General features: G+C 41.6%; 1 protein-coding gene across 9 annotated transcripts in view; it reads right to left on the reverse strand.

The window, feature by feature from the left end:
• hecw1 (HECT, C2 and WW domain containing E3 ubiquitin protein ligase 1) overlaps positions 1-24,460 on the reverse strand; it is a 215,333-nt gene that overhangs the window by 113,132 nt on the left and 77,741 nt on the right. For 8 of the 9 annotated variants that reach the window (XM_062983799.1, XM_008112885.3, XM_016994434.2 and 5 more), the window contains 2 exons: positions 17,848-18,172; positions 5,633-5,740 (listed from right to left, as the gene is read on the reverse strand). In XM_062983799.1, coding sequence (XP_062839869.1) covers positions 5,633-5,740; positions 17,848-18,172 — 433 coding nt within the window. The remainder of the gene's footprint in view (positions 1-5,632; positions 5,741-17,847; positions 18,173-24,460) is intronic. The other variant, XM_062983800.1, reaches the window with a different exon arrangement.

Genomic DNA, 24,460 nt, shown 5'->3' on the forward strand with positions numbered 1-24,460 from the left:
ATACACAATTTGTTAGCTTTCACTCTGGCTCACATTAATAATTAATAATGTAATTCTAAGATTACAATATTTCAGGAATTTAAGCTTCAAACTATTTAAAAATACATTTAATTATCCTTTCCCTTTTACAGCAATATGGGACCCGTAGAGTGAATAATTTTAGGTTTGGGAGAGCCAGTCCTCCTCTTTGTTTAGTATCTTGTAGATTTTTTTATCTCTATTCTAGGTTTCTTCCCTCTCCAAATAAATTTTGTAAGTTCAGCATTCCAGTTCGTAAATTCTTTTTCCGTGATGTCAACTGGGATGTTCTGGAACAAGAAGCATAGTCTAGGTAGAATATTCATTTTTATTGTGGAGGGAGATCTCCAAATTCATCCATTTTTTTCAGGTCATTTTAAAAAAAATTTCCAGGTTTTTTCATAGTTATTTTTATACCGAGCCTTGTGATTCATTGTTATGTTTATTCCTAAATATTTTGCTTGGAGGGCTATTTCAATTCCTGTTTCTTGACTTAGTTCTTCATTTTCTTTATTGTTTAACCGGACCCACAACTAATCCAAATTGACTGACCAGGCATATCATTTTAGGAAATTCCTTCAGCAGGTCTTCTGACATTAAAATAATGTTGTCTGCAAATAACTTTATTTTATATTTTGGTTTTTTACTTTTAAACCTATTAGGTTTTCATCTTGATGTAGTTTTCTTGCTAGGATTTCTATTGTGAGTATGAATAATAAGGGTGAGAAGGGGAATCCCTGTCTCATCCCTGTATCGGAAACTTTTTGGTCATATCTTCAATAATTTAAATTTTGGCTCTTTGTTCTGTATTTATGGCTTGTATTCTGTTAATGAATTTTTCCCCATATCTCAGGTTCTTTAGTAGTTTATGATAAAATTCCAGTTTAGTCTGTCAAAGGCCTTTTCAGCATCCAATAATAAAAGTGCCCATTTTTAACTTTTGCCTTTTGAATGTGTTCAATTATATTTAAGAATATCCTGGTGTTATCTTTAATTTGCCTTCCAGGTAGAAGGCTTGCTTGATCAGATTTGATCCAATTGCTCAGTGTTGATTTTAATCTATTTGCCAATATTGGTGTAAATATTTTATAGTCTATATTTAGCAATGAGATAGGTCTGTAATTTTGAACCAGTTTTTTGTCTTGACTTTCTTTGAGGATTAGAATAATGCTGGCCTCCTTCTATGTCTCTGGTATTTCATTTGTTTCCAGTACAGAATTCATTATTTTTTGTAGTATCAGTGTTATTTCATCTTTCATTATCTTGTAGTATGTCACTGTATAGCTATCTGGGCCCGGGGATTTATCTGTCTTTAAATTCTGAATTGCTTCATCGATTTCCTGTACTGTTATTGATCCATTCAAACGTTCCTGCTCTTTTTCAAGGAGGGTTGGAAGCTTTTGAGTTTTTATGTATTCTACTACTGCTTCTGTTGAGCCTTCTTTATTTTTGTAAGGATTCTCATAAAAGTCTTTTAGATGTTGTTTTATCTTTTGTTCTTCTTTAATTTTTTAACTTCATGTTTCAATAAAATTATATATTTATTTGATGTTGTGTTTTTAATTTATTTGATAGCCATCTGCCTGGTTTATTTGCATGCTAAAAAAATCCTGTTTACTAAATTTCAATATTTTGTCCATTTGTTCCACCAAAATCATTGATGCTTGGATTTTTAATAGGTTTAGCTCTTCAGCTAGTTTTCTTTAATTTCCAATTGAATCTTGTGCAATTTGGTTTGTTTCTTTTTCTTTTCTATTACGTCTCCTTATGGAGAAAAATGTGGGATATAAACAAACATAATAATAATAATAATAATAATAATAATAATAATAATAGCAGCACAGGCCTGCCTTAGTTTATCTTTCTCAATCTGATCCTTTCCAGATGTGCTTTTTTTGTGTCAGGAGCAACTTGAGAAACTGCAAGTTGCTTCTGGTGTGAGAGAATTGGCCGTTTGCAAAGACGTTGCACAGGGGACGCCCAGATGTTTTGATGTTTTTACCATCCTTGTGAGAGGCTTCTCTCATGTCCCCGCATGGAGCTGGAGCTGATAGAGGGAGATCATCCGCGCTCTCCCCGGGTTGGATTCGAACCTGGCAGCCTTCAGGACAGCAACCCAGATGTGCTGAACTACAGCAAGTTCTGTATCATCACTAGTCAACATGGATAAACAATGCTACATAAGATAGATTAACTAAACACCCAATCCTGGAGACATTTATCCATGATTATTTGCTGACTTGCTATTCGACTCAAGTATAAATATGTGAGAGGGAGTCATAGAGAGGAGCGAGGAAGCTTGTTTTCTGCTGCCCTGGAGACTAGGACGCAGAACAATGGCTTCAAACTACAGGAAGGGAGATTCCACCTAAATATTAGGAAGAACTTCCAACTGTGAGAGCTGTTCAGCAGTGGAACTCTCTGCCCTGGAGTGTGGTGGAAGCTCCTTCTTTGGAGGCTTTTAAACAGAGGCTAAATGGCCATCTGTCAGGGGAGCTTTGAATGCGATTTTCCTGCTTCTTAGCAGGGGGTTGGACTCGATGGCTCACAAGGTCTCTTCCAACTTTATGATTCTATTATTCTTAGTCACCTCACACTAATTTGAAAATCCACTGCCTATTATCAACTAATAATTATGAATCTGCAGAAATGATCCTTCTATCCACCTAAGTATAATACACAAAGGCAATGATAGGAGATGAAGAAATATTTGTCAAGGTGCTCTTGACATCAAACTGCATAGTTAGATATTTGTAGTTTTTAAACAAGCATGAAGGAGCATGGAAGGAAAAATATCTCATACCACATACAGTAGTGCTAGCTATCCCTGGGAACTGGTCAAGACTATGCTTGCAATTGGATAGAAAATGCATGGACCACAACTATCACAAAGCACTGAAAGTGCTTTATTCCACAAGGCTACCATAATATCAGCCCTGCCTGGATTAAGATAAACCCGAAAAGCTTTCTTCCCCATCCCCTTGCACTGGTGAGCTGTGTATGTTTTTCTACTGAAACCTTTAGTTTTCATCAGTTATTAATAATGCAGCTAAACCTAGAGTGAATTCTTCTGGTCCAAAAAGCAGAGACCTTGCTTTACCTACCTATTCACATTATCATATTTTAAAAAGCTTTTTCATGAATCAAACTGCATCTGCCTGTAATATATCTACATACCCACTAAAGCAGATGGTCTACAATATGAGACTAGTGCAGGTGAGCACTTCAGACAGACTGAATTAGGAATTGCCTAAGATGAGCAGCTTCAAATCCAGGCCTTATGAGAGTAGTCAAGGGTATTCTATAGTCCCTTTCTCAGTTAGCCAGAAAGAATCTGTCTCTTCAGTAGTAAATTACAACAAAACAACTGACAGCCCAAGACAAGAAAGAGCTAATATCCTTAAATCTCCATAGAGGGAGGATATTTGCACAGAGCCCTTGTACTTATTGCAGCTACATCATGAGCATTAACAGGAAAGGCAAACTCAGAGAAATCCACCTGAATTAGCTGTGTTGCAGGTACAAAACAAGGCAGTAATCAAACACAAAGTTAAAATATCTGTTACCAAACACGATAATTGAACAATTGTTGCTCTATGTTTGTTTACAAGATGAATGTTCCACTGAATTAATGCAGAAAATCAGTATGATTGATTGATTGATTAATTAATTAATTCTGGATTTTAAAGATGTGATTTTTTTTTTTACAATGGAAGCTGATTTTTTCTAATAACAAGTTGGTGGTGCTAAATGTTGTGTTGGATGAGCCCATAGGCAAGACTATTTCAGGTTTCCCAACCACCCCAATGATGACACAAAGTTTGCATCAGACCCACGGGCCTTTTTTCATTAATACCAAAAGATCTCAGAAATACACTTAAACCATAAGCCTCAAACTTCCTTCAGCCACGAGAAATTAAAAGATATCACCAATGGGGTAAAGTGCATTTTCTGCCACTTTTTCCTCATTTTTATATATACCAGGCCATGCCTACACTAGCTGGTTAATATGGAGCCAATTTGATAGCAGGTCAGAGTTAGTACAATCTAGATGGGCCGAAAGCACAATATCTAGGCAGTAACTTGACAATTCATGTTGTCAATGCTGCTTTGAGACAGCTGCAGAGCTCCATGTGAGCTCCTGGCCATCATGAGTGTCATGTGCTGACATCAGCAAAACTGTCTGCACAGCCATAAAGAAGGAGGAAGCTGATCTCTCCACTTTCTTTCTGGTAGCATGGGCGTCTATCTAATGTCAGCATGGAGTACCTCTGATGACGAGGAGCTCATATCAAGCTCTACAAGCAAATTTTGGGGCATCCTTGACTTTTCCTAACTTGTAGCTATATCCCGCAACACCTACTAGAAGTGCTGCTACAGCATGAAGATCGCCAGAATTGAACTCACAGTAAATTATATTGTCCATGTAAATTAGCTCCCAGTCTGGTTGCTCTAATCGCAAGCACACATTTATAGACAGTAGGCACCCTGTTTCCTGTGACTCAATGGACAGCAGTCCACATGTCCCCGAGCAGGAGTAGATATTTTTTGGCTCTCCAGAAATTGTGTGATTCCAACTCCCAGCATTCCTCACCATTGACAATGCTATCTAGGACTGTTTGGAGTTACAGTTCAGCCACATCATCACAGTCAGACAATACCCCTTTTCTAGAGGCTTCCAATAGTTCTTATAGCTGGAAAACAAAGCACATTCTATACACATACTTTGTTGTAAGGACAAATTGCAATCATCATACTGTATCACAGGCACCATATTGCAGTAGAATAGAATATTGGGACACAAAAATCAAATGTATTTTATGATAAGGCTGGATAAGGGCTTCAGATTACATCTCATTCACCCGTTTTATAGTGACCTTCATTTCCTCATGGTGCAAATTAAAATTATATTTCTTGATGTATGTTAAAATCATGATATATATCTCAAAGCAAATATTTTTTTATAAATGTTTATATCTATTTATTTTTCTCCTTAAACTCCTTGTATAATTTATTTGCCTGAATAATACAATCAATAAACATGGCAGTTTACACAGTAACAAAAAGGGAAAAGATTACTGCCCCAAACACCCTGAAATCTAAATTTCAAGAGTATCAGAATCAACAAAGGAAAATGGGGCACTATTTATTCCAACACAAACACTTCCAACCTTGAGAATTTTTTTTAAAAGCTTGCCATTTATAGTGACTCACAAAGAATAAGGTGCAAAACTGATCAGTCTGAAATTGATCCCACCTTGTGAACACTGGGACAAGACTAAAAACCCCTGCTGATTTAATTATGTTGGGTGTCAAATAAGCACAAGTGAGAATGAGAATCCCCCTATCTCTAAAAACAGAGGCATTTAGCACACATTGTGAAACCTTCTTGTATGATACTGTGAGTTTATGCTCAATTATAGCAACATAAAAGGAACTATGGGTGCAATTCCACTCACTGCATTCGTGTTTCAGTGCCTGCTGTTTTTCACTAAGCACATCTCAAGTATGCAATCAGTTTTTATTATTATTTGCATATATGAAATTCCCAAAATAATATGGGGATCTCAGTTCTTTCCATGTTCATTAAACTACAGCATCATAAAATACTTACATTCTACAAAGTAAGAACTGGCATCAATCTTCCAGATAATTTGACCTCGGTGAGAGCCATTTACCCCACGATTTTTGTAGTCAAGGAAATTTTCAGATAAGACTTCATCTGTAAATTTAACAAACATCACCACAACCAAAAAGTACAATTATTTGAGAAGAAAGATAAACTGAAAGTGCTGCCTTTATTATTTATCTATGTTTAAATGGATGACAATAAGGCATCAGCTTGTCTGTTAAGTTAATTTAAGAAAAATCAAAGCAGGACATGTTCCCTCTCTATACCCCTACTCAGCATTCTTCTATACATAAAATAAATATAAATAGAATACAATCTTGTTCATAGCATTAGACTAATTAAGCAACGTTTCTTTATTTTAATTAGTGGCACTATCACACCTCCAGTCAATTAATTTTAAAATGTTAATATTCTCTTCAAAAAATAATTGTTTTACAGATCATTACATGCAATTCCAGGAAGGCTATATAAAGATTAAGGCCTTATCTCACAGAAGACCACAAGTTCCTCAGAACATGATAAAGCTATCATTCTGCTAATAAAGCAGGCAAGTATACTCTAGTAAACTTTAAACCTGTCAGAGTTTCAAATGCAGTATCAGCAACACAGGTGCTGTGTCTCGCCCACACGAAATAATGTTTGAAGTGTAAATTTCGCATCTCCGAGGGAAAAAGAAAATATCCCCTGGCAACAAAAATAACTACTAAAGTTGTTTTTTGACATAAAAATAATGGAAGAAAATATTCAAAGACATGTTTTGGAGGCATCCTTATAGTTATAAATATGTTCAAATTATCTAGGAAAAATAGGACACCATCCTTTTCTAAGATTACTGTTAGGAAAAAATTAATTGTATTGAAGATTAAGTACAATTTTTCCATGGCATTCAGGACAGCATTCATAGGTTTTCCCCAAGTCATCCTGACAAGAAATTTGGTATAACAGTCTGAGACATGTCTACATGCTGTGGAGAACCCACATGATGTATGGCTGGATTTGTAGAGCAACAGAGGTATGGACAGCTGGATCCAGCTCGACCCACTGTCTACAATGCCCATGGAACTGCTGCTGTGATGCCACCAGCATGCAGTTCTCTCAGAGAGGCTTGCCGGTGACAACGTAGTTCTGGAAACAGCTGCTTGCTGGCAGTGATGTAGTGGGGGTGGCTCCAATCCACCATTGGACTGGCCAAACCTTTGGACAGCCAAAGGTTTCCAGGAACATTCCCAGGTCGCATCACAGCAGTTCTGAGGCCCTTTACAACAGATTTATCCAGAAAGTGTAGACATGGCCCAGAAGGGACTAGATGATCCATAATAATCTAGTGCATTTTAGGAAATTTTATAATTTTATAATTTTTACATTTGTATTAGTTGGGATTTTATGTGCATTGTTGTTTTTATATTGATATCAGTATGTATATGGACAGGTTGCTCACCTGTAACCATGTTTCTTCGAGTGTACTCTGTGAATTCACACTAATGGAGAGGCTGCGCCTGCGCAGGTCCCAACGGAAACTCTTCCCAAGCTGAAGTTCAAATTTTGGCGGTAGCCACGCCCCTCCATCCCCGGAGGGCATATAAGGCAGCCCTCGGCGTCTCCTCCCCAGTTCCTACGCCGCTAAGGCAACGAGAAAGGAAGAGGGTTTGCCAGAGGGGAAGGAAGGGCGGGCTTGTGTGAATTCACAGAGTACACTCGAAGAAACATGGTTACAGGTGAGCAACCTGTCCTTTTTCTTCGTGTACTCTGTGAATGCACACTAATGGAGACTAGCAAGCTTAGGTCTTGGAGGCGGGCTAAGCAAACCCAGACAATGAGAAAAACTGTCCAAACATGTGTTTATTAACATCAGAACATGGTCCGAGGACCCAAAAAAAAGTATTGCATCAACACACGCCAGACACCGAGAGCAGCCCGGTAAGGCATGATATAACCCTCTAAGAGCACATGTGCACGTAGGAACATCATTTCCCAAAGGGGGGAAAGGCATTTGTAAATAAGGCACAAATTGTCAAAAGAGCAGTGCAAACATGTAACGGACAGGAGAAACACAAGAAAGGGTTGCATGAGAATAAACACCCGCAGAGAAGTCATAAATGCATAAAGTTAAGACAAGCATGAAGATAAAACTGCCCTAGCAAAGGCTGAATCCTTCAGAGTTCTTTGGTCTACCCTATAGTGGGACACAAATGTAAGGGGGTTGGACCAGATCGCTGCCCTGCAGATGGAGTCCAGGGGAATGCCCCTCAGGAAGGCAGTCGACGTGGAGAGGCCTCTCGTCGAACGCGGGCGAACCGACGGAGGAGGTGGGCGTTTGGCCAGTTCATAGGCCAGTTCAATGGCCTGAGCAATCCAATGGGACAGTCTTTGAGAAGAGATAGGATTGCCCAGCTTATCTGGAGCATGGGCCACGAAAAGTTTAGGGGTCTTTCGAATGTCTTTAGTACGGTCCCGGTAAAAGAGAAGTGCTCTACGCACATCAAGGAGGTGCAGTCTCCGCTCAAGGGGAGACGAGGGGTCTGGAAAGAAGGCAGGAAGGACAATGTCCTGGTTAAGGTGAAAGGCCGAGACTACCTTGGGAAGGAAGGTGATGTCCGGACGGAGAACGGCGCGGTCGTGATGAAAACGGAGGTAAGGCTCATCGACCCGAAGGGCGGTCAGCTCCGAAGGCCTGCGCGCTGAAGTTATGGCCACCAGGAAGGCAACTTTCCAAGACAGGAGACGAAGGTCGGTCGAAGCCAATGGTTCAAAAGGAGAAGCAGTGAGCTGGGAAAGGACGAGCTCGAGGCTCCAACCCGGAGTAGGAGGCTGAGACGGCGGGCAGATGTTATTATAGCCTTTCAAGAAGGTTTTGACAAGGTGATCGGAGAACAGCGATGGTCTACCATGTTGTTGAAAACACCAGGATAGAGCGGCCAGGTAAGATTTCATAGAGGCAAGAGAAAGTTTTTGATCTGCCAGAGACATAAGGAAGTCCAGCACGATCGGTATCGAGGTTGGGAAAGCAGTAATTTTTCGAGAGCGGAGAAAGGAACGAAAGCGAGAAATCTTATAAGTGTAGGCCTTGGTTGTAGCCGGCTTGTGAGCTGCGCGGAGGACCTCCTGTAGGTTCTGCGGGAGGGAAGTCAGGCGAGAATCCTCCAAGCAGTGAGATGTAGAGAGGAGAGATCCGGGTGCAGGATCTGGCCGTTCTCCCTGGACAAGAGATGAGGTAGAAGGGGCAGAGTGAAGAAGGTCGCATTGGAGAGGCGAAGAAGAGCCGGGAACCAAGATTGACGGGGCCAGGCTGGAGCTATCAGGATCGCCGACATCGGTACCGACCGGAGTTTTTGCAGGACCCTCGGTATGAGAGGAAAAGGCGGAAAGAGATAGATCGGTTCCGCCGACCAGTCCAGAAGGAAGGCGTCTCCCAGGCAGCCCGGAGAGGAGGATGGGGGAAGTCTCGCACCGTACCGAGGCAGTTGAGCGTTCTGAGGAGAGGCGAAAAGGTCCAGAGTGGGAAAACCCCATTTGAGAAAAAGAGAAAGAAGAGTCTCGGGATCGAGCATCCACTCGTGGGAGGAAGTCGTCATCCTGCTGAGGGCGTCTGCCAAGTTGTTCTGGGTCCCGGGAAGGTGAATCGCCGAGATCAGAATGTTGCGGGCTATGCACCAATACCACAGCTGGGAGGAGAGAAGCATCAGCTTCCTTGAGCCCGTGCCGCCCTGTTTGTTGATGTAGAAGACTGCTACTGTGTTGTCTGATTGGATGAGGACAGATCTTTGGGAGATCAGGCGGGAGAAGGCTTTCAGAGCCTTGAAGATGGCAAGGAGTTCGAGAAAGTTTATGTGATTGGCCTTCTCGGAGGGAGACCAGAGGCCTCGAACAGTGAGACCTTTCATGTGGGCTCCCCAGCCGAAATTGGAAGAGTCTGTGGTTATGGTGGTGGCGGGGGGAACCGGGTGGAACGGGAGACCCCTGCAGACGTTGGAGAGGGATTTCCACCAGAGAAGCGACCGCCGAACGTGGGGCAGGACCGAAAGAAACCTCGAATTGGGGTGGCGAAACGGCTTGAAAACGTCTATGAACCACCTCTGCAAAGTCCGGAGATGGAGCCTGGCCAACGGGGTCGTGAGGACTGTGGAGGCCATGTGGCCGAGGAGAACCTGGATGGACCGAGCCCGAACCCTCCGGTGGGTCTCGCAAAAGGTGATCTGTTGTCGAAGGGCCAGAAACCTGTCTAGCGGAAGAGAGACAGTCTGAGCGATTGAGTCGAACAGAGCGCCGATGAAGCGGATTTTGTTCGACGGGGTGAGGTGAGATTTTTTGTGGTTTAGCTGGAGACCGAGGGATTTTAGAAGAGAGAGAGTGTAGTCGACGTGACGTCGGAGGAGGGCAGGGTCGGATTCGACCAGAAGCCAGTCGTCTAGATAAGGGAAGACTGTGATTCCCTGGAGTCGGAGGTGGGCCGCCACGACAGCGACGACTTTGGTAAAGACCCTTGGGGCCGTAACGAGGCCAAAGGGTAAAACGGTGAACTGGTAGGTCTGGTCGAGAACTTTGAAAGAGAGGAAGCGCCTGTGGTTCTCCCGAATCGCCACGTGGAAATAGGCGTCTCGAAGGTCTATAGATACGAAGAAGTCTCCGCGCTGCAGCATCGGGAGGATGGAGGCGATGGAGACCATCCTGAACTTGGTTGGACGTATGAAGGCATTGAGCATGCGTAAGTCCAAAATTGGGCGGAGGCCCCCACCCCTCTTCGGGACCGTAAAGTACCTGGAGAAGTAGCCTTGAGGGTCCTGTACCGATGGAGAAGGCCGAATAGCCCCTTTGGCGAGAAGGGCGTCGACCTCTGCGAGAATTTCTTGAGAAGGGTTGGAGAGAAGGACCTGACCCGTGGGCGGGAGTTCCTCGAACTCTAAGGCATAGCCTTCTTGGACAATTTTGAGAACCCAGGCATCTGAAGTAATAGATTTCCATCGGTGAAAGAAGGGAGCCAAGCGATCTAGAAAGAGACCAGGAGGTTGATTCGGAGAAGAGGAGAGGAGCTGAGGAATGAGAGCTGCATCGGTATCGTAAGAAGAGTCTTTGGAAAAGGAGATGGCGTCAGGAGCGCCGGGGAGGTTGACCAGCGGTGGGGGTGGCCCGGCCGCGCTATCTTTGCGGTTGGGCAGCCCGACGGGGCTGTTGACGGTTGTTGTTGTTCGATACCGAGGGACGCCTGAAGGATTGCTGGCGGTAAGAAGGAGGCGGGAAGCGTCGAAAGCGTTGAGGAAACCACTTGGTGCGGTGAGCTTGGGGTTGATCACCGCATTTGGTGGCCAGTACTTTAAAGTCATGGTTGGTTTTAAGCTTGTCGTCGGTGCCAGAGTTAAACAGGCCCATGGCGTCGAAGGGGAGGTCCTCGATGACCTGCCTCGAGGAGGAAGACAAACCGGACGACCTCAGCCAGGCGTGGCGACGAATGGCGATGGCGTGGGCAATCATCTTGCCGGCCGTGTCTCCCGTATGCTTAGCCATCTGGATTTGATGATGAGCTAATGAATCGGCCTCTTGTTGTAGGGTGGACATAACCGACCGGTCTTCATCGGACAACTTTGAGAAGAAGGGTTGAGCTTTTTCCCAAAGGATCTGCTGGTAGGCCCCCATACAGGCCCCATAGTTCGCCATCCTACAAAGCAGAAGGGCTCCGGAGTAGAGCTTTCTCCCGACCGCGTCAAATCTCTTGCCTTCCCTGTCTGCAGGGGTGGTGGATTCACGGCCGGAGGACTGAGAGGCTTTAACAACCATGGAATTTGGGTCGGGATGGTGCTTAAGCCATTCTAAAGTATCGTCGTCCGTACGATACCAGGTCTCGATTCTCTTCGAGGTAGGAGGGATCGAGGAAGGAGTCTTCCACGAAGACTGGATGACATCTAGGAGATAAGGCAAAAACGGCAGGAGCGTGGCCGGAGGGGCCTGGGCTTGGACCCGTTTGAAGACCGGGTCAGTTACTGCCTTGGAAGTCTGCTTGATTTCTAGACCCAGGGCATCCGCCATTCTAACCATTTGTTCGGAGAAAGCCCGAATGTTGTCGGTAGGCGAAGGAGGGTCCACCTCATAGGCATCATGAGGAGGAGAGAGATCAAGGCCCAAGGATACCACCGAGGCCGAGAGAGCGGAATCAGGACGATCTATATCAATCTCATCGTCCCCAGCCCCTTGAGGGGACTGAGGGGGAGATGACAACACAGTCTCTGGGGGCGGCAAAACCTGAAGAGCAGGAGCCATCTGCGGCCGAGTTTCTTTGGAGGCCGAGGCCTGGGCCGCTCGAGCCAGGCGAGTGGTTTGTCTACCCCGTTCCGGTGTCGAGGTTGGGGGAAAAAGCTGTTGGCGGGACGAGCGCTGAGAAGTAGCAGGTCGAGGAGATGGCACCCTGACCACTGTCTGAGTGGAGTGGTGGGGTGAGTCCTGTAATTCGCCATCCGAAAGTTGTTGAGGAGAAGGTTGGCGAGGTCGCTGAGCTGGAGCGATCGGAGAGGATCTTCTAGAAGAAGTCGCCGAAGAAATGACGCCCATCTTGGAGGAAGCGGAAGAGGAAGAGCGTTGAGTTGCCCTCTTCTTAGCGAGCGGTTGTTTTGATGGAACCCGCAGGGATTTACCCGGTGTGGGAGGGACCATAGCTGAGTCGGATTGGGACCGACGAGCTTCCTCGTGAGCTCTTTTAAAGGCGATCTTCATCGCAGAAGACGACGGAAGAGCCCCGAGGTGGGAACGGGCCGAGGATACGGAGGCCACCGAGCTCGATGTCGAGGAAGGGCCGACTCGACCAGAACGTGTCGACACCGTAGCCGTGGTGAGAGTGCACGGTGGTTTGGCGGCCTTAGACGACCTGGAGGCTCTGGACGCCCTAGACGACGCCGAGGGAGCTTTAGCTGTTGAAGCCGACATCGCTGCCGGATTAAGCGGCGGCTTCGAGCCCGAAGTCGACGGAGCGGGTTCAGGGGCAAGCGACTTTTCGTAGAGCGCCGCTCTAAGCCTCGCGGCTCTATTCTTTCTAGCCTGGGCCGTTAGGGCCAGGCAAAAACGGCAGGTACCGACGACATGTGCCTCCCCGAGGCAGTAAAGGCACTTGGCGTGGCCGTCGGAGTCAGGAATTTTAGCGGCACACTGAGTGCAGCGCTTGAAGCGAGTTGTAGACATGAGAATCCGAAGTGAACCTTGCGGCGGAAAAAAAGGAACTGGGGAGGAGACGCCGAGGGCTGCCTTATATGCCCTCCGGGGACGGAGGGGCGTGGCTACCGCCAAAATTTGAACTTCAGCTTGGGAAGAGTTTCCGTTGGGACCTGCGCAGGCGCAGCCTCTCCATTAGTGTGCATTCACAGAGTACACGAAGAAAAAACTTATGTATAGTTGTTTATATACAGACTTGGAGTGCTTCTGCGAGGCACCCCAAGTCCTTTCGGGGAGATGGTGGCAGGGTATAAATATGTATTATTATTATTATTATTATTATTATTATTATTATTATTATTATTGACACAAAGACAAGAGTACGACACAGCAAACGAGATATACTGGATTTTGTATCACAAAATCACAAGTCAAACACTTCCCAAGCGTTTAGAACTGTGTGATGTATTTTCAGATGATACACGCAGATCCCAGTAAGTTGCAGCTGACAGATCGTAATTTTGTCAATGTTTATTGTTTTCAAATGCCAGCTGAGATCTTTTGACACAACATCCAGTGCACCAATTACCACTGGGACCACCTGTACTGGTTTATGTCAGAGCCTTTGCAGTTTGATTTTGAGGTTCTGATAATGGCTGAAAGTTTCTTGTTGTTTTTCTATATTATCATCATCATCATCATCATCATCATCATCCAGTGAGCTTCATATCTGAGAATTTGAACCTGCACTTCCTTGGTTCTAGTTAGAAACTTCAAACACTATATCTGGTTGGGCAAAAAGCAAGATTAATCCCCCTCACTGAATTCAGATAGCCATAGACTCCTCTTTCCTCTGCCATAAAGTGCAACTGAGGCCTTAGAAAAATCTTCTGTTTATCATGCACCTCAGTTCAAATGAAGTTATTAAATTAAATTAAATATTAAATTGATATGGATGGGAAGTGATGCTGTACTTCAAAAACTGGACATGGACATATCATACCAAATACACTTGTTGCCAAACTAAACTGGACAGTGTTTCCAGATTCTTCAACTCTGACATACAGAACAAATAATTTTATAATCACATTCTATGTTCATTATGTTTTTAACTTTTGTTTTATGTATTTTAATATGTGTATGTTTTAATATATGCTTTTATGGTTGTATTTTAACATGTTTTAATATGTGTTTTTAGATGTATTTGATTATGTTGTGCCACGCCTTGAGTTGAAAGGGGAAGTGGGTAATGAATAATAATAATAATAATAATAATAATAATAATTAAATATGGTTTGCCTAGATTATGTACTACAACTGAGATATTGTTCTTAAATATTCAGCCAAAAAAAGCAATTTATAAGTTTTACTTGTTTATCGCAGTATTAGACGTATCACAAATTTACCTTGTTTACCACGATGCAGCAGAGAATTAAAATGATGTAATTTCTCAGTATTTACAACGAAATGGAAATTGAAACAATTCCAAGATTTTTGTTCTAATAGGTATTTTTACAATTACAGGTGGTTAATTCTTTATTCGCAACAGCTAAAATAATAAAAATTGCACAGTTTTGGCTGAAAAATAATGCCCCAACAATAACACTTGGTTAAGAAAGGTATATGAAATGGTTTTAATGTTAAATTAATTTATTATAAATTTTCCTCCTATTCATTCCTATCATCATTCAAATACTATTTATACTTATTATTTCCTTTTTTCTTCACCTTCATAATCCCATGCAGATTCTGGCATGCAGACATAAGACACATAATAATTTGTGCCCAGCTGTGTGTTACTCCAAAAAGTGCCAGACTGTATTTCCTGTTCTCCTCCTACCAGCAATAAGACACAGACCCCTAAAAATATGTCACCAGATTTCAGCCTCATGTGAAGGTTATTCACATGAGGCTGAAATCTGGCAGAAGGAATCAAAGTAACCTTTTATATCAGCAGTTTTCAAATTAAAAAAAAGAAATTGGAATCCTTTGTTAGGAATTTTATTGAGGTGTCAGGGATAGGGCCACAACTATCTCTTGAACCAGACACAGTGTTGGCCGTACTCAGAAACATATTAAAGGTAAAGGTTTCCCCTGACATTAAGTCCAGTCATGTCTGACTCTGGGGGTTGGTGCTCATCTCCATTTCTAAGCCGAAGAGCTGGCGTTGTCCATAGACACCTCCAAGGTCATGTGGCCGGCATGATTGCATGGAGCGCCGTTACCTTCCCGCCGGAGCGGTACCTATCGATCTACTCACATTTGCATGTTTTCGAACTGCTAGGTTGGCAGGAGCTGGAGCTAACAACGGGCGCTCAAGCCGCTCCCGGGATTTGAACCTGGGACCTTTCAGTCTGCAAGTTCAGCAGCTCAGCGCTTTAATGCACTTCACCACCGGGGCTCTCGTCAAAAACATATTAGCATGGGTAATTAAGAAGTATGTGTGTGAGCAATATACGTCTGCAAGGGCAACTGTGTACCTGGACATGGAGCACGGATGGTAGTCAACACACAATATCTGTCTTTTACAATTAATTCATATAGAAGGTTAGTTTGAACAGCACATTTTATCTTTCCTTGCGATGTACAACCATAGGGGAATACTGTGTTTATTCCAGAGCACATCTTCTGTGGTGGAGGCTCCTTCTTTGGAGGCTTTTAAGTAGAGGCTAGATGGCCATCTGTCCAAGGCGCTTTGAATGCGATTTTCTGGCTTCTTGGCAGGGAGTTGGACTGGATGGCCCATGAGGTCTTTTCCAACTCTATGATTCTATTATTCTATTCAGCTGGAATAGAACTAGGCATGTGCCATATGATCCAATATGCACTGACCATGTTTCTAGATCTTCTGAAATGCATAGCAGCTCACATGGTAGGTATCTTGTGAAAAATGTTCTTTAGAAATCACTACTATACATTTAGGGTAATGTTTTCTGTGCACATTCATAACCAATGCTATTTGATCTTTCATTAGGTTGCCTGCACTGTGCATTTCAGTAAAATTGGAATGATTATTTCTATGCAAGAAATAAATGCATAAGTATATCAAGAAATACCTTACTAATTAGATTCTTTTTGGTATTGCAAACAACTTTAGCAAGAGTTGCCTTTCAGGGAAAAATAAAATTAAAAGGGGGGAAAAAGAGAAAAAAACAGGGGGTTTTTAAAGCAAAGTTTCAGTAGCTAATTAGGTCAAAATATTTTTGATATAAACTTAAAAGAAATGGTTGAATAATAAAGGAGAAGAACAAATACAGCCTAGAAATTGGGCCCTAGAGGTTTTGTGCATAATGAACTTTTATGAGATTTCTTTTTTAAAATGATGGTCTTCCCAGAAGGATACTGAGGAAGAAATCCAACTGTATATCAATAAGTGCAATATTACCCTCACACACAGTAATGAACTAAGGCACATAAAAGGATAGTTTGTCTCCCAGACTCTCCCCATGTCTACATGGGTCAAATAAGATGTATTCACTTCGAACCCTCCGCAAGTGGTCCACACAACATACAGGTGGTTCCACAGCAGAAGTGCTGCTTCCAGAAGTTAATCCAGCACAAGAAGAACCACACATTACTCCAGAGCTTCCAGGAAAGTGACCCCCAATGTTTTTGATGTGTGGACAGATGGATCCCATGATCTAGTGTCCACGTGTCAAAAAGTCCCACTGCCCCATCTCACCAGTCAGAAGTTGCTACCTGGCAGTCTTGCTAGAGATGTCACTTCTGGATGCCCTGTTTTGATCTTCCCAGAAGAAACAATGCCAGTAAAGCTCTGCCAGGGAGCTACTTTTGGCTGGTGAGACAGCAGCGATAGCAGTCCCCATGAGGAAATAGCACTGGTGCTGATAAGCTATCTGCCTGGCTGACCATCTGGACAGCAAAACAGCTTTGAAGAACTTCCAAGGCCTCTCCAGTATATTTTTGCTGGTGTATACACTCTCTGCATTAGGCTTTTGAAATCTAAGTTACTTAAGTTAAGTTACTTGGTGCAGAGATGGGAAACATTGCTATGATTCTATAGCATTGAACCATGGCATCCTGATTAATCCTACAGTGTGAATGCACTCCAAGTCTCTTTGAATTCAATGAGAATGCTTCCAGATAGTGTCAAAATGCGGATTTTAAAGGGGGGAGGGATAAAAAAAACCCAAGACCTCAGAGCAGGTCCCAACACAGACCCGCTGGTCCTGGGCTTTCTTCCCCCGCCATCCTCACAGCCCTTCTGTGTTTCGGGATAAAATAAAGGGTGGACATTTGCCAGGAGGTTTTTTTTTTTAATATATATAAAATCACTCAATTATACGCACATGTGAATATATCAATGTAAAAACATAAAGATCCCCATATGCACATATAAACTTCAGCTCATACTGGCAAAAGTTTTTTTTAAAAAAATCTGGCGAATTTCCCTCTTTCCCCAATTACTTATTCACAATTTTTTTAATATTATAAAGTTTAAAATAAATACTTTCAGAGACCTCTAATGGCTCTCTGCTTCTCCTCTCTTTAAACCAACTGGAAATCAGCTTCTCCTCTCTTTAAGCCAGCTGATCAAATGTTCCTGGCTTTTAAAATCCAGCACACTCTACAGGGGGGTAAAGAGAGAAATCCCAAACTTTACATGACTGCAGGGCCACAACTGGGATAAAGGATGACCTTTTTGAAAGGGGTTTTCCCTCCGTTGCTGCGATTGAGCGTCCATTTACTGTAAACGGCATCTGACCCCTCCCCCTTAACCCGTTTTTTCCCAGATTATAACTACTGTGTGAAAGGGCCCTGAGATGCACACAAACTTCTAAAGTTATATATTAATGTAAGGCACTCACTTTCCTAAACTGAAGGCAAACTAGCAAGCATTTGATAAGCCTCATGGAGCTGTTATTCCTAATGGTGTTGTTTGATAAATCTCCTGTTGCTATTCTTGTTCATCAGGGGTGGAAGATGGGGGACAAATTTGGCTGATGGGTTTTGGATTGGTAGATCACAAGTTCTGATCTGTCAGTTTTGGCTGTATTTTAAATTTGAAATATTAAGTAAAAATCCCAAGGATAGAGTAGACTTACCAATGAGATACATGCCAATCCAGTCCCCTGCATCTACTTCTTCTTTTATATCCCAATAAATCACCAGATCTTGTGAATGTCCTATGGAATAATAGGAGCTGCTGACCATGAGTGTAGATCGGCTGTCTGAAGTGACCAAGTCTGTATCACTGGTTGAACGTGGAATAGTAACCGTCTCATGGGGGCCATTTCCAATATCCATGTTGTGGAAGTGGTCTGGGTTGTAGCTGTATCTCAGCGGTTCTTTACACCGGCGGCGATTCTGTGAATTCCTAGATGGAGATGCCATAGCAGCCAGGCCCAGGAACCTGTTCTGATACAGATTCTGTCAAAAAGAAAGAAGAAGGTCTCTGAAAAAAATGCTGTTGAGTCTGATATATTATTTAAGTCTGATATATTTAACCAAAAATAAACATGAAGAAGTGAAACAATGTTATAGCTACGGTATGTATATAATGGCATAAGAAAGAGATTTCTCGTGAAAACTTCCAAGAGCAAAATAGTGCACATTGCTTGTATCTGTAGTCTATAGTGAATTATAGATTGGTGGGTTTTTGTTGTTGTTAACTGATGACAAGTCGATTTCAACTTTATTATCTTTTAAGAAGTAATACATGTTCCACATGTACAAGTGGAATTTATTCTGCTATACCATATTACTTAGTGAGACATAGAAGTTCCAACGGAAGACTAATTCCTGCTAGAATAATTCCTGTTTTTGACCCATAGCCAGTCTTTGGCATCTAATCCATTCATCAGCTAAATTTTCCCATAAATGTGTTGTTCTTACATAGCCAAGAAACATTAAAGGACTCCCAATCGTCTCGGCAGCTCCTGGGGTCTGTGTGTGTAGCTGTGCAAACCATTCCACAGCTGATCGGATTAGGCCCAGGATATGGGATCTGTGTAGATCTGCCCTAAAATATTGAATTGGATGCCTATGGAACAGAGACAGCTTAAGTTCATATAGAGCATTAGTCTTGAGTAGTTGAGCCTGTGTGCATCTATCTTTGTCAAATTGGGATGGCAGTCCCCAAGAGAACTATTGTACAATATACTCTTCAACCCCACCCTTGAACCACCATTTCTACCATCCCTGCAGTATGGAAGACACAGATAATTTGGGACCTTTGTACTACTGGATGAAAACTAGAGACAGATAGCATAACAGTCCTTCAGGGCCGAATCTGGAGTCCAACTTATAGTGCACACTCACTCAAACTTTCCATATTTGGTAGTTGGCTTTACATGATAATTTAGGAAGAAAACATAAATACCAGTGTGCACATGTCTTTATTTCACTCTGTTCTGACTAGTTGGAAAGTACCATTTGACATTAAATTCCAATGAAATACATACACAGCAAATCTTCATACACACATTTGTCTTCACACATGTTTCTTCCTACCATGACCCTAGTTATCATAGTGATAGAGACCTGATACTCAATTTATAGTCCTATGATTATCAATCAGCAACATCATTTGAATAACTGCATATATAAAAAGTACAACAAATCAAAAATTACTATAATATAATAGTAATTACTAAATTACTATCAATGACTGTAATATACAGTAGTTCTGACTACTGTATATTACTTCCAATATCTGCTGCTGGAGGACACAAGGATTCCTATAGGTATCTAGTGCCATTCTCTAGTTATAAAATATCTTTATTTCACAGACCAAAGATGTAAGAAAGAAAAACCTAAGAAAGTGCTATAAGTACAAGAGGAGTTGCCTTATAGTATAAAATACAACACAGGGATAAATGTAATCCTTGTTTTCTGGAATACACAATATAGTGACACTGAAAAGAGCATTTAAGGTTAGACAGAATCTATAATTGTTAAGCTCCCAGATAACACAGGAAATGTACTGCATTTAGACTGAAAGGGTATTAATGTACTTCTCTTTTAGATGTAAAAATGGATTATGCAGTCCAATTTAGAAAACCCATAACTCCTGTGTTTGCACCATGGTTTTGTTGTCAAGCCACAGCACCCCCCCCCCTGGGAAAAAAAAGATTTATAGAACATCAAGAGACTTCAAGGAAATATTATTTTTTTCTTTTTTATTAAAATCTTTCCCACAAACCTTGTGTTGCTAAGTGCTAAAGAGCTAGCAGCAGCTGTACCCTACAAACTCTATCAAATCTAAGTTTTTAATAAAATGTGTCAATTTGATGATTTTTGTATAACTTGTATATCTTATGTACTGTGTCAACTCCTAAGATTATAAACTGTATAAACTGTATCAGACGAAATGTATCAAAATGTATCTAGAAGGCAGCACCTCTCAGTGCCCCCAATTTACATAATCCCTTGGGAAAGGAGAAGGTACCAAAAAAGAAAATGGGTTCCCTGGAACTACAAAGACAATTATCCAGTAATACAGAAATCATTAAACCTAAATTTAGTTCAATACATTAATATGAAAACAGATATAAAAGGCGTTGTTAAACAAACAAAGGACTGTTACATTCACAGTAGAAACAATATTTTTCTCTTGAAGGATGAATTTACTCCTCTTCTCATAAACAATAAATGTTCTTTAGTTCTTTGATTGTTCCACATACACAAATTGAGTCCTCTTCTTATATATAATGATTGTTCATGTTTCTTTATTATGGATAGTAGACTGCAAAACCACAATCGGTTTCAACTCAAAAGAGTCTTCATCAGGTGGATTGTAATCCTTTTTTTCAGATTTTTTTTTTAGTTTTTTTAAATGTGGATCCTATAGGGAACATATATAGTGGCTACCAGTTATTTACAATACATATAGTTACATGAGACATACACGATACACAACAAAGATAATGTAAAAGTAATACTCACAGAAAGATCTAAGTTTTAAACACACACACTCTGCAAACAGTTTGATTCCAATTCGAGTATGAAGCTGAGTAACTAATTTCACTCTTAAATGGCAAGCACAATGGTCAGGTGGTTGTAAAGTAATGTAATTGCTGTTACTCCAGAGTCACATTTAAAGGAAGACTATCAATCTTTACAAGAAACAATCATAAGAGTTGATATTGTTCAACCCCTTCGGATGTTCCGTTTGGAGTGTGAAAATCCAAAAAGATTCACACTGTAGGAGCTTCGTCTGGAAATCTATGCCTTTGGAGGGTGTGACAACTTCTAGAACCTGGACCCGAAGTGATTCAGGGTTGTGTTTTAGATCTTCAAGGTGTTTATAAAAAATCAAATCAGTAGAATGTTTCCTCATCTTACTTTTGTGTTCTATAATACGGACTTTGACTTCCCTGCTCGTTTGGCCTGTATACATTAGGGAGCAGGGGCAGATGTGATCCTGGGCCATCTAAACAACAGTCCCTGATGTGGCCAGATCCAGGGCTACTCCAAGGAATATTTACCTGGGTTAAACAGAGAGGATTACAATACAGCTTATTCCTAACTTCTCAGAATTTCACTACAAATCTAAAGCTGGGAAAGAGTGATTAGTGACACTGCCATGTCCCTAACAAGCAGCTAGCCCTATCAAAAACACTATTCCTGGTATCCTGTGTTGTGTCCAAAGCACAGGAGCTTTGCTGCAATGACTGGGCAGAAAACCCATATACCTGCCTCTTTATCTTGGATGCTGTTCCATTAGGCTTTGATTTTGCCACATAAGGTGCAAGGGAGAGTAGACAGAGATCTGCCTGAATCCTTGCTACAATTTCCTGCATGGCAGGAGGTTATTTATTTATTTATTTATTTATTTATTTAATATACTGCTTTTCTCCCCCAGGAGAGAACTAGATGCCCCATGTGGTCTCTTCCAACTCTATTATTCCATTATTCTATGATTGGCAGAAGTAATATTCTGACAGCCTTGTCCAACTGAGACACATGATGAGTGCTATTATTTTTCTATATAGGGAAGTAGAAAAGGGGGATGTGTAATCACTTTGAATTATGTCTTCCATATGTGGCGAACAGATGAACTTACTGAGATTTTCCACCAAATGTGTATTTCTAAACTGTTTATTTCCTTTTGTCCTAGTGGAGGAAGTATATTAGGGATATGATTCCTGTTCTGCTGTCAAAAAAGTAGTAGCATGTTTTTATAACATTCGTTCTATGGAAGGTTAAACACTGAATTTAGGCTATGTAAATCTATAGGTTAAAGGTAAAGGTTTTCCCTGACGTTAAGTCCAGTCATGTCTGACTCTGGGGGTTGGTGCTCATCTCCATTTCTAAGCCAAAGAGACGGCGTTGTCCATAGACACCTCCGAGGTGATGTGGCCGGTATGACTGCATGGAGCGCCGTTACCTTTCAGCCAGAGCGGTACCTATTGATCTACTTGCATGTTTTCGAACTGCTAGGTTGGCAGAAGCTGGAGCTAACAGCGGGCGCTCACTCCGCTCCCCGGGTTTGAACCTGGGACCTTTCGGTCTGCAGGTTCAGCAGCTCAGCGCTTTAACACACTGAGCCACCGGAGGCTCCACAATTCAGTTATACCCTGGGTTAAAACAACTCAGCGGAAAACCTGGATCCTGCACCATGTTTTCGAACTGCTAGGTTGGCAGGAGCTGAGGCTAACAGCGGGCGCTCATTCCGCTCCCGGGATTTGTACCTGGGACCTTTTGGTCCGCAAGTTCAGCAGCTCAGTGCTTTAACACTCTTCGCCACCGGGGCTCCCATATAAATCTATACCATTATTTAAATTGTGTTATCTCTCTGTTGATTATGCTATATGACACTGAACTTGATGTGACAGCTAATGGAACCAAGAACAATATCTCAGTAAGGTTAACGACCTAAATCATCAATTGCTTCATGTAGTCCCAGACACTTCATATATCTCTATCTGTATCTCCCTACTTCCCTTGCCTTTCACTTGTAGAATTCACATTTATGAGTTTGTAGTAATCATTCCTAACATTTTTGTGCAAATTCAGGTCTAATTTGAAAACTTGGGAATGTGTGTGTGTGTGTGTGAGATTGTTAGTTTTGATCAATTTTACAGGGAGCTTAGTTTATTTTATTTTTTCCCCAAAAAAATTAGTATCAAACTATAAAATCATCAACTGAACTACATATATTTTTCAATGCATTCTATCTCCCCACCCCCATGTATATGTACATACATGCTAGGTATTATGTTATAGTCTCCTTAAATATATTTTTATTATAAGATATACAGAAAGGTGACCTTCCTTTCCTGCCTTAAAATGATCTCATTCCAATGCTCTTCTCCTTACGCTATGTAATTCTCCAACAATCATATCCAGTCTTGATCCTATCCATGTCTAGTAATGGCCTGATGTCAATTCATGATGCTCCAAAGGAAATTTTGCATAGATTTTTCAAGATGAGAAAAGATTACAGCCAGAAATGAAACATAAAAAAGTCTCAGCAAAGATTGATAAAATTATTTCAGTTCCTTAAATTATTTCATTGAATAAATAAAACAATGTGAAAGAATACTGAAATGTTTCTCCTTTTTTATCATCACCATCACCACAATCAATATATATGCCACTTTACAAGTAAAACAACCTTATTTGTCTACTATTTAGCCCTCTGATATCTTTTCACATACATTTATACCTCTGATAATGAAGTGGATGCTTTCCTGGGCATTCGTTGCTTTTAAAAATCGTACCAAATGCAAAAATAACAGAAAGAATAATAATGATGACGAGGAGGAAGAAGCACCAGAAGCACCAGCACCAACAACATATTCAGAGATGGGCAACCAAAATAATCAAAGGTTTGGAGCCAAGCCCTACAAGAAACAGCTGATGGAGCTGAATATGCTGAGCTTGGATAAAAGAAGGCTGAGAGAGGACATGATAGCCATGGTTAAATATCTGAGAGGATATCACATTGAGGAGGGGACAAATTTGTTTTCTTCTGCTCTAGAGATTGGGATACTGGGTAATGGGTGATTCCACCTACATATTACGAAGAACTTCCTGGCAGTAAGAGCAGTTTGGCAGTGGAACATGCTCCCTGGAAACATGGTGGAATCTTCTTCCCTGAAGATTTTTAAACAGAAGTTGGATGGCTATCTTTTGGGAGTGTTTAGATTGTGAGCTCCTGAATGGCAGGAGGCTGTTCCAATTCTATGATTCTATAATTCTGTGTTTCCGTAGACAAATACACTATAGAATAGGCTACTGTATTGTTTCCTGGATACATCTTTTTCAACGCATCACTCAAATTCTGCATCTTTCTATGCATCCTTAACTGCAAAAAACAAAAACAAAAAAAAAACCCAACACCAAATCCCTCTAGCTAGACACAGAACAAGGAAAAATGGGAAACTAGACAGATGTAAAAATGTGCTTCTTTTTCAGATGCACCGTCAACTGAGACATCTGCAGTGAAGAAGGAAGAGGCAGAGAGGCCCAGCAATAAAATTTGGTTCCTCCATTTGAGATTATGTATTAAAAAACCTATGAAAACTTTCTCTGTACAGTGCAAAGCTCACATCACCTTTGCTGGAAAAGAAATAATTTCCCCCTCAAAATACTGTTTAATTTTTATTTACCAGCCAAATATTATTTAACTCTAGGTTGAATCTTTTTTTTCTTTTTTTTTCTTTGTGTCAGGAGCAACCGGAGTTGCTTCTGGAGTGAGAGAATTGGCCG

Source organism: Anolis carolinensis, chromosome 6 (genome assembly GCF_035594765.1).
Source record: "Anolis carolinensis isolate JA03-04 chromosome 6, rAnoCar3.1.pri, whole genome shotgun sequence".
Classification (NCBI taxonomy): domain Eukaryota; kingdom Metazoa; phylum Chordata; class Lepidosauria; order Squamata; family Dactyloidae; genus Anolis; species Anolis carolinensis.